This window comes from Copadichromis virginalis, linkage group LG11 (assembly GCF_057382275.1).
Source record: "Copadichromis virginalis isolate Kocher_CV1m ecotype Utaka linkage group LG11, C_Virginalis_male_GT1.1, whole genome shotgun sequence".
Lineage (NCBI taxonomy): Eukaryota > Metazoa > Chordata > Actinopteri > Cichliformes > Cichlidae > Copadichromis > Copadichromis virginalis.
The window spans coordinates 33899763-33915471 of record NC_140628.1 but is presented as its reverse complement, the minus strand read 5'-3'; the positions used below and the strand labels follow the sequence as shown (position 1 = coordinate 33915471).

Below are 15709 nucleotides of genomic sequence, written 5' to 3'. Positions count from 1 at the left end.
AGCTACTCAGCAGTAGCATTAGCAGAAAACTCCCAAGTTCTATTCCCTCTTCTAAATGTGACATATACATTTGTTATGGGGAGATTTGTCAAGTCTCAGATTGGACTGGTGACTATAAAATTGATAGTGCAAGCCTAATTAACAATGAGTTTAACTGGAGACAAATTTGCACTGTGAAAAATGAAATTCTTTTGGATGATGACTCTTGGGACTCCTGGGCTAATTTTCTTTGACGCTTTGACAGTTTTAATCGGTCTCCTGTGAGCTCTTGCATGAACAATCCTAAAGTGGCTTGAACAAGAAACATTTATTTTATAATTCCAGTTCCAGAGTTCTTTCTGAAAGTTGTTTCTGCTTTGCATTCACTGTTCCTGTGTCCTACAAAGATCTCCATGCTTATGAGCCATTATGTGCAAGTGAAATTTATGTAAATTGTTTTGTACAACAGCCAGTAGAAGCATTTATATTCCCAGCTGCCCTTGTCAAGTTCTCCCATGGTCTTCGGTAATGACTGTCATTACACTGGGCAGCTCTTAGACATCAACAGTCAGTCATAGTGGTGAAAAATACCATTGCACGCAGCTCCCTGTTAGCAAAACTCTTGAAATGTGTGCACAGAAAGGCTCAGTGGGAGTGAGGGCTGGTAGTTGATGTGATATGTATTCCTGAACAGCTGTCTTGCTCTGATGTACTTTGAGGAGGGAAGCAGATTGCAGCTGACATGTAACTGACAAACCAGCTCCAGACTTTTACCAAGATGTGGGAGATGGAATCATATCTTTGCAGCGCACACAGTCTGTCAGTGCTTTACAAATTTTATCCTTAAAAGTTTATCATGGCCTGGTACTATGTTATGGTGCTCTGAAGGCTATGTGGGCTCTCTCATAGCTTGACATCACCTGATAGGCGCCCCCAGGCTGTCCCAGAGCGACCAGGAGCAACAGTGCTTCATCAATCAGGGCCCTGAGGCTCAAAACGACCCGCCTGAGGAGATCAGCTATCCTTGAATAGTAGAACCACCTCTTAAAATGCAGCCATGATTGGACATTTTGTTGAAATGTATTTTATGTTATTGGATGATTTAAAAACAGTTTTATAAAATTTGTGTTTTCTAGACAATGAATCCTCATAACTTTAGTTATGCCTTTTCTCTAGTGCTAGCTTACAGTTGAGATTTGTAATTTTAAATTGGAAAAATAATTTCATATTAAACAATAATTTCTATGGAGGGCTTCAATAAATTTCCTTTGTGTGCAGGCTGTAATCAGCTGATCTATGCTGATACTTTGAGGTTTGCTGATCTAACTGAGTTCAACAACATGTAAGCAGAGGTTGCACAGGCTGTCTTGGCTGATTTCCATTCACTACACTGGCATCATAGTGTTAATACTGTCTCTCTATATCTAATACAGTATTTGGTTGGTATAAAGGTTGAGTTCGGTGACTGAATCTAAGCATCATCAGCTAAAATGCAAATTCATCTGCACTAAACTGGATGTAACCCAATTGTGGCTATGGACACCTCAGCCACTGGGCACCAGTCCAACTCAGCTCTTGATTGTAATTTCATCTTAGTACAAAAAGCAAACCTGTTTATCCTGCACTCAACTTATACTAAAGAATATTTTCATAAAGGTTTACAGTAACTCTGATGGTTATGCAGGGTGTTTTACAATATCAAAAACACGACTTCACGTCATATTCAGATCTAATATTCATTTAAAAATTAAGGGCATTACATGTAAACTTGGAATTTCCATTTTATCAAACATCCTTACTTTTGTATAAACTTTTTTCCCCCTCCTGTCCTGTCTTTCTTATATTTTTCTCCATCGCTGAGTGTTATCGCTCATTCTTTTCTCTCCCCTGAAAATACAGCATCTGTACCTCTAGCTAGCAGACACACTGTGTGGCAAACTGCACGCAAAGAGTTTGTATATTTGCTGATATTTGTTGAGGTGACAGAAACGTTGCATGTAAAATTATCTGCCACACAAAAAACTAAAAAAAAATACTCCCTGTACACTCGCTCCCCTTCTGTAGCGCTTGGTAAATGTTGAACTCTCTTGATCACAACTTATGGGCATCTGCACCAAAAACGTCCTTACAGATTGACCCGGCCCACTTTAACCCCTGAATGTAGTGCTATAACAAGCCCCAGTGATGGATACACCAATAAGATTGTCTTTTATGTATTACCTCAAATACATTAAACCTAAAGTACTAAGCCTGTTCTGAAAACTAAAGGAGCTTAGAGTGGAGACATTTGGGTTAAAATGCAGGGAGAAAAAGTAAAAAGTTGTCAGAAAAATAAATACTTAAAGTATAGATACCTGAAAAAATCCACTTAAGTGCAGTAACAAAGTATTTGTACTTTGTTGTTTCCCACCTTTGGTCAAATCATATATTAAAGTACACTTAGTATGTGTGTGAGAATAGCCAGGTAAAGTGAATTCATAGCTAACAACAGTTTATCCTGTGGCTTGTGAAATCTATTAGAGAAGCATCCTTGTCTTTCAGTAGCAACAGATGAGAACAATGTCCGGTTATCTGCTGCATGTGAGAAAGGACAAATCTGAAATTACAATACTTACATGTCAGCATTTAGCATTTCTACACCATAGGAGCACTGTTAAAATGGCTTTTCTGGGCTATTTTCTTGCAATTTAGTGTGGTAATCGCTCTGCAAACAGCTGCTCTTGTTACTGCTAGGGCACCTCTGCCCCTTTTATTTTTCAAGAGAAGAGTCTCACAGAGGGAACAAACAGGCATATTTAAATGAGAATGCTATTCCTTAAAGGTTTATTCACTGGAAGTCAGAGCCAAGCAAGTGGCAATTTTATCAAACACCAATTGGGAACCTGCTAAATCGGCTAAAAACTAAACGGCCAGTGTTACGTGTTAAAACTTGCAGTTCCCCCAGTGGCCACTTGAGGTAGGCTCCAAAAGAAAGACAATGCTCATAGACCCCATACTAAAAGGTTTAACTTCAGCTCTGAAACTGACATGTTTCCAGCCTGGTACAAAATACAGTTTTGGTTGTTATGAATAATTTTCCTAATCACCCTTTTCAAGTTTAAAGTTAGGGCATGGCTACTTTTATAAACAGATGGCAGCTGTCACTGTCTTCAAGGCCTCACTTTCACTAACTGAGAAAACCACTCTTTATAACATTCATGGTTTTGGTACCTTTGGATCATTTCAATGGACATACAGGACTCTTTGCAGTCCTGGGAAAATGTTCTACGTACGGTAAGTTGCAGCCAGGTCAATCACTTAATTAATTGGTTATCAGCAAGAAGATATTTTAGCAGCTTGTTTGACACACGGCCATCATCTTCCTAGAAGGGGCCATCTCAGAAAATTCACCCCAAGGTCAGACCATGCTTAGAGAAATTGCAGAAGACCCCAAGAACTACACCTCAGACTCCACAGCAATCTCGTGACAGTGCAATGAGAAAAAGGTTGAACAAATATGGCTTGTTTGGAAGTGCCAGGACAGGCCTCTTGGTATGGTAGCATGACTTAAGTTTGTAAAGTTGGATCTGAACAAATCACAAGACTTTTGGAATGATGTCCTTTGCACAGCACCACGTCTGGTGAAAAACAAGCATGGGTGATAATTTGGGTTTATTCTGCCGTCACAGGAGTTGAAGGAGTCAGCCATGAACTGTAGTTTACCAGTGTATGCTACAGTCAAATGTGAGGCCATTTATCAATTAAAGCTTATCCCAAACACACCAAAAACATTTACAACAGAATAGCCGAAAAAAGAATCAAGGTGTCACAATGATCCAGTCAGAGTCAAACTGACTGAAAAGCATCGACCTTCAGAGAGCTGTGCATAAATGAAACCTCGATGAACTGAACTGACGTTGTAAAGACGAATGCACCAAAGTTTATCCATAACAATGCAGAAGATTAATACATACCTACAGAAAATGATTACTTTAGTTTATTGCTGCTAAAAGTAATTCTATGAGCTTCTGAATCGTTGGGTGAACTTGGTTATTCACAAGGTTGTCTGTCAAAACTTTATCCTTCGGACTCCACCCTCTGGTCCAAATATACCTTTGGGGCTTTAAAAGTCCAGAAACCAATGTGTGACATCATGGTGGCTCACCCAAAATTGCCTTTTCAACTTAAAAATGTCAAAGCTTTGCTTGGAAATGGGAGCTATTCTATTAAATTGTTTTATCATTTTTGGTTTTTTGTGCTTTTGTTCCCTTTGCCGTGTTTCTTTTATTCAGTGCTGTAACTAATGATAGCTTTCATTAGTTAGCTTCATGCAGAATAACTGATGACGCATTAAAGAGTGACAAGTTGACAATTCAGTCTCATCAGGCTGACATAAGAGGCTAATATGTGCCTGAAATGGATCCTCTTTGCCATCAGTGCTCCCTGATCTCACACACTATTTGTCAATGAGATAGGCGACAGACTATTGTAAAGGTCACAAGCTCTTGAGAAGAAAAGGAATCACAGCAAAATCAATTATGTGGTATCACTCCTCCATGGCCTTATGTCCTCTTGCACCGCTACTTCCATTCACATGGGAACAATTCCTTCCAACCTGTTTAGAGACCATTAAATTAACTGGAGGCTGAATAGTGAAATGGGGCGTTTGGGGAGGGAATGAATTCAGCATAAGGCATCTAAGCGTGCAGAGCAGATAATTAAAATAATTCAATTATCAGTGGCTTTCTTTAATATGAGTCATGTTGCATAAAGCATGACTGTAATATTGATCCATAATGGCTCATGTTCCCTGCCACTGCTCCCACTCGCTGTGTATGGGTGTGTTTCGATTTGATTTTAATCCTTGTTTGGTACGAGCTAATGAGATTTCAGAGATAGAAAATGAAGGCTTTCATTCCAAAATAATATGTTTCTATTTTGGCTATGGTTTGAAATGATCAAAATGTCAGCTCACTTGGGCGATGCTAATAACTGTTTTGGGATAAGCAGAGGTTTTAAAAAGGCTAATATCTTTGGTAGAAGGCAAGACTCTGTAATTTACCAATGATGGCTCTTACATCCCTGTTTCCTGCATCCCTGCAATCTTCACTTCTTTGAGCTTCTTGTATAACAAACTGATTTCCCTCTCTTTCCAGCATGCATTGTACAAGAGAAGTGTTGTCTAAGCAAATGACGCATGCTTAGTTCTGCCTTCTCGTTAGCAGCTGCAATCAGCCAAAGGTGGCATCCATATCACTGTTATGTATTTTAACACAAGCAAACTGTGAAAAGGCTACAATAAAGACGTAGGTTGCCTCTTACATAATAATCCAAAAAGCACAGACTGCACATTTCAGCTCAGTGCGATCAGCTCCCGTTTAAAATTCTGATCCGCTTCAGCTCTGCTGCCCTCCCTTTAAAGAAAAAAAAAAAGACTGTGGATGTGTCATATCAACAGAATTAATAACGAACACAACAGATATAGAAAGTTATATTTACTTGCAAACAAAATCATACCCCAATCTGTCCATGTCTTGCTTCAGTGTGAGGAATGATGCAGGTTTTTCAAGGTGGTTTGCAGATGATTGCAGTGTTGGTGTCAGAGAGAAGATTGTTATTCTGCGAGGCATTCTGGAGGGTCTCGGCTCAAAGAGCAGCCTGCGCCTGGAGCCTGGAGACTACTCTGTGTGTGTGTGTGTCTGCATGCGTGTAGTGAGACAAAGTGTCTGGGTTCACAGAAAACCAATCGAGACACCTGCCAGCTACCACTGCCAGCTGCTGATAAAACGGGGAAAAGAATGTGTTTGGCCTCCAGCACATTTGCCTGCCTTTGAAAGGGCAGGAAAGGTTGGATGAATGGTTACCTCACCCATTTTTATTTGTAATGTTTTTGTCTGTTCTTAACACCTGACACCTTTTCTGGCCAGAAAATGAACCCGAAGAAATAAAACACATTAAAAAGGCAGTTGTGCACTGTGATCACTTTTATTACAAAAAGGACGTCAGCTCTTGGCGAAAAACAGATCGAAACAAAAGGCTCCAGTACAGACAGGAAATAGCTGCTTGAGTAACTGACCCACAGCTACAACATCAGGATTAAAGCACTTCACAATTTATCATGCACGGAGAAGACACTCTGCAGGACGTACATGCGGTGGAAAAAAGGGAGGGACAAAAAAAACCAAAAACACGCTACCTCAGCACAACATTGCAACATTTGCATTAGGTAGGAAAAGGCCACAGCAGATCACAAGAACGTCACATGTTGTCAAAAGGGTCACAGTTCACTTGCTGTCCCGGGCGGGAACATGACAGACCAGTAGCACAGCAAAATGTGTCATAGCTACACTGGCCCATAGTGCAAAACATGTTTGCTTTACAGTAAAGGCTGTAAAATTGTGAGATGCCTACAATATTGCCTTTTCTTTCTAGCAACATAAAATGGAAAATGGGGTTTTCTAGCATGTGTTGTCAAATGTCAACGTATGATCTTTTAATGAATGTCGTCAAAATGTGACCGTAAAGAAAAAAAAGATGGAAAATATGAAGTAAGCTTAGTAATAATCTAAAGGTTAAAAATGATCCTTCAGGACGAGTTTTTGCTTCAGTCTTCATTCTGTATTTAGCAGTGATTCATTGTGAAATGAAGATAACATAAAAGAAAATCTAAAGACTTAGAATTTAGAAATTAAAAAAACAAAACAAAAATGTATACATGTTAATATTTTTTTTATGCGTGACATTGTTCGTGCAAAGTTTTTTTCAGATTGACCCACCCATTGAGGAGGTGATCATGACATACATATATATATACACACACACACATAAACTACGATCATTATAGTGAGCTGTATAGTGCTGACACCAATGCAGAATTGTTAAAGTCTATAGTTCCTCAATTATCCACGTGAGACTGACTCCAAAATTTCGCCAGTTTCTTTAGACTCATGTGTTAAAATACTCAGCTTTACAAAAGCATGTTTACAGCCTCATACAAAAATGATTTTGGTCTCCATGTTAAATGTACATCCACTAAATAACTACTGTTTAAATTGCATTAAGGCACTCACAGGAATAGCCATAGCTTGAGTGAGCTATGGTGTGTGTTTATACTGTTGGTGCCTTTTGGAGCATTTTTAATGAAGCTATTCTGACAAATATGGCTTTTTATGAACATATCGATATAAACAGGCAGTCTTAAAAAGTCTGTGCTCCAGTTTTGGGTAATATTTAGGTAGTATTTTGTTTATATCTGCTAGTACTATTTAGCAAGTACTGCATCTGTGGGATATACACTACTAAACAAGCCTTACTAAAGATGGTGATGGCCATAATGCCAGATGTCAGCGTGCTGGAAATGGAGGTTTATAAACTAATGGTTATGGTCACAGCAGCTACCTGCCTACATTTTATCATATACAGTCCATGGCAGGGGTAGGCAACTCCAGGCCTCAAGTGCAGGTGTCCTGTGCGTTTTAGATATCACTCTCGTTGAGGAGGTAATTTAGCAATTGAAATCAGCTGTGTTGGATCAAGGACACATCTAAAACCTGCAGCACACCGGCACTTGAGGCCTGGAGTTGCCTATCCCTGGTCAATGGGGACCACACCGCAACTGAATATGAAACTAACTCTAAAACAATAACTAATAAAAAAGAAACTTTACAGTCATGTGATGTTGATGCAGGTTAACTGAAAACAATGGGCCTAAAAAAGGATTATAGGCAAATCAAAATCTTACAGCCTTTATTGTGAAACTGATATGTTTTGTGCTGTGAAACAATGCAGAAATGACACATTCTGAAGTAATACTTGGTTGGAAATAGATCAGGGAGTGCTCTATATATCTATATATCTTTTTTTAAAACTTTAACAGGTTGTATGACATCTCTGTGAAGTGCAAAGACACCGTGGCATCAGCATCTCCAGTGTCTCAGCTACCTACAATACTGTAAACAATCTACACTATAAGGCGCACAGTTGAAAAGTTGCCCAACAAAAGAGCCACAACATCAGTTCATAAAGGGTCTGATGTGAAAATGCATCGTCATCATCTTCATCATCAACACTCTGCAGATCTGGCATACCAACTGTCAATATACCAACTGCAGGCAGTAAAATGCTGTTTAAGTTTATTTAAATGGGCACGACATGCACGAAAAAACAAAAAAACTACATCAAAAAACAGAAATATGAACCCATCTTCTTTCTTTTTCACGTCAATCTTTTTTCAAATTAGGCACACGGTACAGCACAGTAAACTTTTTTTTCTTCAATACCTCTTTTGGTTTTTGACATCTAAAGACGTGGACACTGAAGGCCCCTCCATGACTAAAAGGACAAACAGGGCTTTTTTGTTTCTTTTTTTTAATCGCAAACACAGAACAGTTAGTCGCTCGCTGCTGGCATTTATCTGTCCAAACCTAAACATTAAAGGGAGCTTTCCGCTGCAGTTTCCTCCTTTGTGATTATTAAACCTGCTTTGTGACCTCTGTATCAGTCTTTTTTTATGGCCTTTCCTTTCTGTGATGACACTAGAAACTATCACAGGATATCCTATACAACATAAGGCATTAAATTCCACTTCGCATGAATCATATCGCTCATAAATAGTCTTTGTGACCTTTCATCTCTGTGCATAAATAAGAAAAAACACACATACAAATGAAAGCGCTAAAAAACCTTAACTATTCACTCTGCAAATACTTGTTCACTGTTTTAAACACTGATTGTCTACATTATCAATAGAAATCTAAGGATGTAAGTAAACATGATAGGATGTAAACACTGTTAGTATCCAACTGGCTTGGATCTCAGAAGATATTTGACCCTGTATGACACGAGAAAACAGTCCCACACATGAGATGGTGGAGGAGCGAGGTAGTCCACAAGAGACTTAATGGAAGGGGAAAGGAGCTATGGGTGAACCTTAATTGGCTCTGGTGTGTCGCTCGGACTTGAGGGCCGCGTTAGCTTGTGGTTTGATTAATAATCTTCATAGTGTAGTTCAGGCTCTCTTGCTGTGATTGAGAATTGCTTTGAATTGGCAGGGAGAAGCTGTAGAACTCTGGTTTGCACTCAATATAATCGTGTCAAATTTATTTTCAGTCTTAAATTTTAGAAGATTTCTTTGAAAGCTTTTGTTTTCCTGGCAGTCTTTTGTTTGGCAAAGTGCATCAAATCAGTCTATTTGTGTAATTTTTTTTCTTTATATATAGAGAGATAAATATATGCGTATATAATTTTTGCACCCTTAGTGGTCCTCACACGATGCGGTAATCAAATGTGTCCTTTTCAGTATGGTCTGTCCAGTTGGATGAGGGCATACTGCGATATGGGTCTAGTAGGATGCGGAAACAGCGTACGATGAGCAGGGCCAGGAAGATGAAGAGCAGCAGCACGAAGACAAAGGCAGCCTTCTGCTCAAGCGTCAGGTAGGAAGGCACGTGATGGCCACCACCCGACGAGGACAGCGTGCTGCTGAAGAGGCCCTCAGCCATCCTGGGCACATCCATGCTTGATCGTCTCTGCTCCAGCTCTTTGTCGGTTGCTTAAAGACTTTTGAGGGGAAGATGGACTCAGTGGAAAAGACCTGTGTGAAAATCCAGATAGATGCATTATAGATCATGTCTTCTGTGATTTGGCAGGTGAATGAGTAAACCAATAATTTTAAATTCTCAAAACTCAATTTGGCAAAAAAGTCTGCTCTGTGAATAAAGAAGGCCCAGAGGACTCCTTTGGCAATGAAATTCACGAGGGAGCTTTAGTTATACAACATTTAATGGAAGCAATACCGCTCTGAAGGTAGAAATGTCACTGGCTTCATTAAACCACAGCTTATTATTACTGAATTTCTAACCTTGCCTCCCGTGAATTGTGTTCATATGCAACCAACCTGCATCAGCAAATTAGATTCTGTGGAAACGTTTATTTTAAATATTGTCATGCATGAGCAAAAATGAGTTTCTCCTCAGACAAGGTTACATGAATGAAACATGAATTCAAATAGGTTTACGGCTGCCCGATGAAGGATGGATTACCAACACACAAAGCAGAGAGCTGCTACAGACCCCCAGAAGTGCAGGGGGACAGAAATGTGCATGAAAAGGGCACATTTAATAGAAATGAAATTTTAAAACGCATTTGTATGACAAAATGTTTAACATCTGTTATGCTCAAGGCATTATTTCATATTGCTTCAGCACATCATTTTAATTGAGATATTTTAGATCTAGTTTAGTTCTTACACAGTGTATATCTCATACACATTAGGCGAATGGGTATGATGAATTACTATAATTAAGAAATCTGCATATATCTTCGTACCTCGATTCTATATATTCTAACGCATATGATCTTATGCAAGTGTTCCTGAGCTGAAAAACAAATCCTAAACTCTCTTCTTGATAAAGTTTCCTAAAAATTACAGCGCCTAGCACATTTACAAAAATGCTGAGCCCCTTTTTTTAATGAAACTATACACAGGAAATTATTAAAGATTAACATCTTCAGTAAAAACTAAAGCCATAAAAATTGAGAGACCAACACACTGCTGGGGCTTTTTTATTTGGTGGGATTTGATGTCAATAAAAAGTGCACTGTAACACCAGCCTTAGCCTTTAATCCAGTTACCAGACAGCAAACCTGAACCCAAACCTGAGACTTACAGAAAAAAGACCCTAAAATAAAATAAGTCCCCCTGTACTGAGCCAACTTCCACATAGGTTTAGGATAGTGCTGGCTTCATTTAAGGAGTGTATTAAATTAGTAAGGGTCCTTAGGGTCAATTAGATTACACTAAATCAGGAAACTCATGGGGAATTCTGTAATGCAGTATGTGAGTTGATATGCTATTTCAATGTCATGTATGAGCTTAGAGCAAAAGACGCTGGGGAATGACTTCATTTCAATCCATAGTGGTTAGGTCATGTTTTTTCATTATGTTCAGTTATTCAAAAAAATATCTCCAGAAAGGCTTATTGCTGTGTGGATCATTTGTTCTAACAAAAAAGAGCATAATACAATGAATTTGGAGGCAGTTGGGTTGTCGGTTCTATAGAGACAGCTGCAGGTAAATGAATCAATTCCTAAACAGCCAGCGGGACTGTTCATCGTTTGATGTTTTTCCACCTGCTGAGCAAACACTCGAGTTATTATTCCAAACCAGTTTGAAAATTATTATTTTCTTCACACCACAGGAAAGCTACAGAGGGAATATATTTTTTAAACCTTGAGATTGCTCAGATATCACAAGGTTGTTTTTCTCAAAACGCGTTTTTGTATATAATTTTCGTAGCTTAGCAAATTATTAATTTGCTTAATTACCACATTTGGCATAGCTATACAACTCCACCATATTAGCTGGAGTGATGTCCAACTGTAACCCAAAGCCACCTGTTGTATGTGTGTGGTTGTTCTATTTAAATAATTATTAAAAGGCCGGAGACACTGATTGGAGGAACATCTGTAAATCCTTACAGTTTTTCCCTTCTTTTTTTGGCTTACGTATCGTATTATCACACAGTTAACATTTCTTGTGGGTCCTGACCATCAGATTACACAGAACACCAAATTATTTGGCATGAAGTGGGAGAAACATACTTTAGAGTTGTCTATCTCAGTGGTTTTTTCAATCATTTTGTGTCCGAGACACACCAAAGACAAGCCAAAGTTTCAACGGACACCTGTGAAAAACAGCATATCTGATATCTGGCATGTCAGTTTGTCATTTGATTGTAATGTCAGATAACCTATTGATCATCTGGACCTATTAATGTTGCTTTGCAATAAGCGCCAATACCTTTCAGCTTGCCTCAATCACCTTATCAGATATTTTCACACAGCCCATTAAATGGGCTTGGTTTAGATCCAGACTCTGTTGAAGAAGGCCAAGTTTTCCTCTTCAGCTTGCTTGGCAACATTAACAAATCCCTCCCAACAAATGACTTTGAAATCCCCAAACCAGCTGCAGAAACAACATAGAAAGCAATGTGTGTTTGGCCTAAATGTGGACCACATATGCAGTTTTCTTAAGGCCACATTTGAGACACGACTGCTGCAATGAAGCCATGTGTCAATAACCCACGTCAAACATGGCTACTAACATTTGGGCCACAACTGACACACACAACACAAACACAATCAAGATTAGGCAAAAAAAATTTGTTGATTTTTCCCCATCATCTTTGCCCTCAGTGGCGAGGTCATCAGTAAAACCCCAGTGGTTGTACTGGTGGTTAGTTGAAATTTCCACACACATAAATTTTGTTGTCCTCTAAGCTAACGGTCAACTGACAGATTTGGACTTGAGCAGACATGACAAGAGGTTCTTCAATGTTTTTTCAGTCCCTTTGTACTGGAATATATGCCTACAAAATATAATATAGTATGATTAAAATTCAGATACATTTAAAATAAATGTAAATGTAATGTAACAAGAGCCTTGTCGGATGATTCAGGACATACTGATGAGAAGCGAGCTAGTGGAACAAGGTATACCAGTTAGATCCGGGTTGCGTAAAGTGGGCCTGCCGTTACTCGTTTACTGAAAAACTTTGGCTCCTCCCAGACATTTTCCCATCTATTAGATTTATTATCTGATTTGCAATGTTCTCTGAGAAATGTTTGCATAACCCAAAGTCTAATCCTTTTTGGTTCTGTCCTTCAGTTATGCTTCTGTAAGTGCGACAAGCCGTCACACACACTGACAATCACATTGGGAGGAGTGCTGAATGTGTTATGAGACAACTCAAAGTGACAAGACGGGCAGAAGAGCTGTCTCTTTCTGCCTAAAAGAAAAAAAATATGTTAGCAACTCTCAGGAGAGACCCAGAGAGAGCAAAGCCTTCAGCCATGCCTCGCTGATCAGCAGCCTGTAATCCATCACACTTAAAACTCAAAAATGATATTTCACAGCAGCGATTCATTGCCCTCACAGTAAAAAATGATAAGGAACATAGCTGTTTTTCTTTGTCTGCTGGTTTACTGTCAAATCATAATCTCACTGTCTTGTCCTGCAATGACACAGTGAGGTTACAGGGTATTAGCACTTTGGGCCGGAAACCACTTTGATATTTGTTACAAGGTTATGTAATAGACTTCAAAGACTCCAAACATTTACATCATCAGCAGCTCCATGACTAAGCACTCGGAGTTTGGAGCTTTTCTTGACAGTATCTAACAGGGATACGCTAAACATTTAAGCTGCTAGTGACAACTTTAGAAGGAGCTTTTCATTTTAAAACGAAACGTTAGGTCACATATCGGTCTGTGCTTTGCTCATCAGCAGCTGAATTTCAGAAAAAAGCAAATTGCCTCTGTAGCCCTGAAATTGCCAGTAGATGACAGCGATACAAATACACAGTGTCGAATTTTAGAAGCTATGTAAGGGCGCAATTTTTATTTTTTTTAGTTCAACTGTACAAAATCAGCTGCAGTTGCTGTGGTGAGGAAAAGATATGAAAGCGTGCCAAACGCTGAGAGTAAAATTGACAAGGAAGTGAGTGTGACGAGGATATCGAGCCAAATTTAGAAATGATTCCAGTGATGTTGAAGTGTTGATGTAACCTGCAGGCTCTGCATGTCTGTGTTGTGATTATGACTAATAGAGAATGAAAACAACATCAGTGGAGGTCAAATTAAGCAGTTATGGAGAATTCTTCAATATGTTTTGAATCATTTCACAGTATAAATGTGCTTTACAATAAAATAACTGCAGAAATTACACTATGATGGCCATTTATGAGTAAAATATACACAATTTTGCCATAATATACATTTTGCATATGTTTCCTTTTTAATGCATTATTTTTAAAATTTATTTATTTATATGTCTTTCAACGTCGTGGACTTTTTCTCTACAGACACGGTTCATGAATGCAACAGATAAAAGGTTTAAAATCTTTATAAAGCCTGCACACACACACACACACACACACACACACACACACACACACACACACACACACACACACCATTTATTTAAACATATATGCTGAAGAAGATTAATTGAAGAAATCAAATTCTTCAGCTGGCCTAATATTTGTTTTTTAAGTTACATACTTTGTGTAAATAAATGTAAGCAAAGAGGAACCACTGCAAAATTAATTATACATGTGAGTGCAGGTGGATGCAAAATTAAACATGTAATATGCAAAAGAGTGGTGTTATGAATAAGAGTCCTCATACTGAGATATTCTTATTCATATCGACCAATTCATCCAAATCCTTGTAATGCAACTGTAATCAAAGGTAGACACACCCGCAGATTCAACGCAGGAATGCTTAACAATCCAGCGCGTAATGATGAACCGCCATTTAAATGCAACATATAGGCTATTCGGTCTGAAACTGCCCCTGTTGTTTCAATAAAACGGCTCAAAATTGCCCGCTTTCTTGAACCCATTATTCCTATGAGCCTCAGCTGGACTCCTCGCTGCACACGTGGATGGATCAAAATGTGTCCAAATACCATTTCTTTCGCCTCTGGTACGTCTGCCTGCACCTGTCACACCTTTACAGCCCGAAGATCAAAGCACAAAATAAACGCATTTCTTTTTTAAAAGGCTTCATATCGAAGAGGATTGTGGTCAGATGGAGCATCAGCCGTGGGTGCGAGCGACCGAGTCTGTAAACACTAACCTGTTGTTATCAGGGGAACTCGGGAATCTCCGTCAGCGGCAGGTCTCCATTCCGCTAGATCCGACGATTCTCTTTGCAGGTCTTTCACCGAAACAACAAAAACGACGAACAGACGCGTCCTTGCAGACCGCAGGGCTCCTCACTACATGACAGAAAAAGCCTGTCAGAGCTTCTTTCTTCTGTCTTTGCTGACTGAGCCGAGCAGACCTCACCCTCTGCTGCTCGATTTTCTCTCCTCTTCTGCTCTTGACGCGCCGCTTATCCCCGCAGACACACAGGCAGGAATGTAGTGGTACCCAGTCGCTACTGGCAACCTGTTGCCATAGCAATCTTCCAGGTAGGCTATATATTGCAAGCGGATGAGGGAAAGGTGTGGCCCTCATACAATACATGCAAACTGAGTCATAAACACACATATAACACATATTTAAAGGTAATTCGAAAATTAAATAATAATAATAAAAAGGTGATAGCGTCTGAGAGACTTTAACTCAAAGGTGAGAAGAATATAAAATCACCCTTGGGATATTTTAAAATGCATGTTGTTACATTAGTATTTGATCTTTGTCGCACACTTTATTGTAAAACTGTTGTGTATTCGTCAAAAGAATAAACAGTAAACTTGGAGTGTGAGCTTGGCTTTGGGCAGTGTACAGGTGGGAAATTAAGATGTGATGACATTTAAAGCAGAAAACATTCCTTTTATAGAGACAAGCTCTGGAGTCTTCACTGCCACACAGTGACACACACGAATCCCCGCAGACATTTGGGAAGACAGGACGTGCCACGTCATTAGATTAATATGTTTTAGTTTGTCACACACTTTACTCTAAAACAGCAGAGTAGTCATCTAAAAATAAAGAGTAAACTTCATGAATGGAGTGCAAGCTTGGCTGTGGGCAGTATACAGGTGGGAAATTAAGATGTGATGACATCTAAAGCAGAAAACTTTTCTTATGAGGCAGCTAAGTCTCCAGAGACTTAGCTGCCTCATAGTGACAAACACGAATCCCCTCAGAGATGTGGAAAAACGTGACGGACCGTGAAGGGTCACAGAGTGACTGTGCAGAGCAGCAGTTTGGGGAAATCTCAGGTTATATAATGTCCTGCT

The 15709-nt window shown here is 39.2% G+C and overlaps 1 protein-coding gene across 1 annotated transcript; it reads right to left on the bottom strand.

Moving 5' to 3' along the window:
• Nucleotides 1-5924: 5924 nt before the first annotated feature.
• LOC146699167 (cortexin-3) lies at nt 5925-14919 on the bottom strand. The gene is made up of 2 exons (XM_085472130.1): nt 14599-14919; nt 5925-9550 (listed from the first exon to the last, which is right to left on the bottom strand). The coding sequence occupies exon 2, from the start codon at nt 9471-9473 to the stop codon at nt 9222-9224; it is 252 nt and encodes an 83-aa protein (XP_085328256.1). The 5' UTR covers nt 9474-9550; nt 14599-14919; the 3' UTR covers nt 5925-9221.
• Nucleotides 14920-15709: the final 790 nt, after the last annotated feature.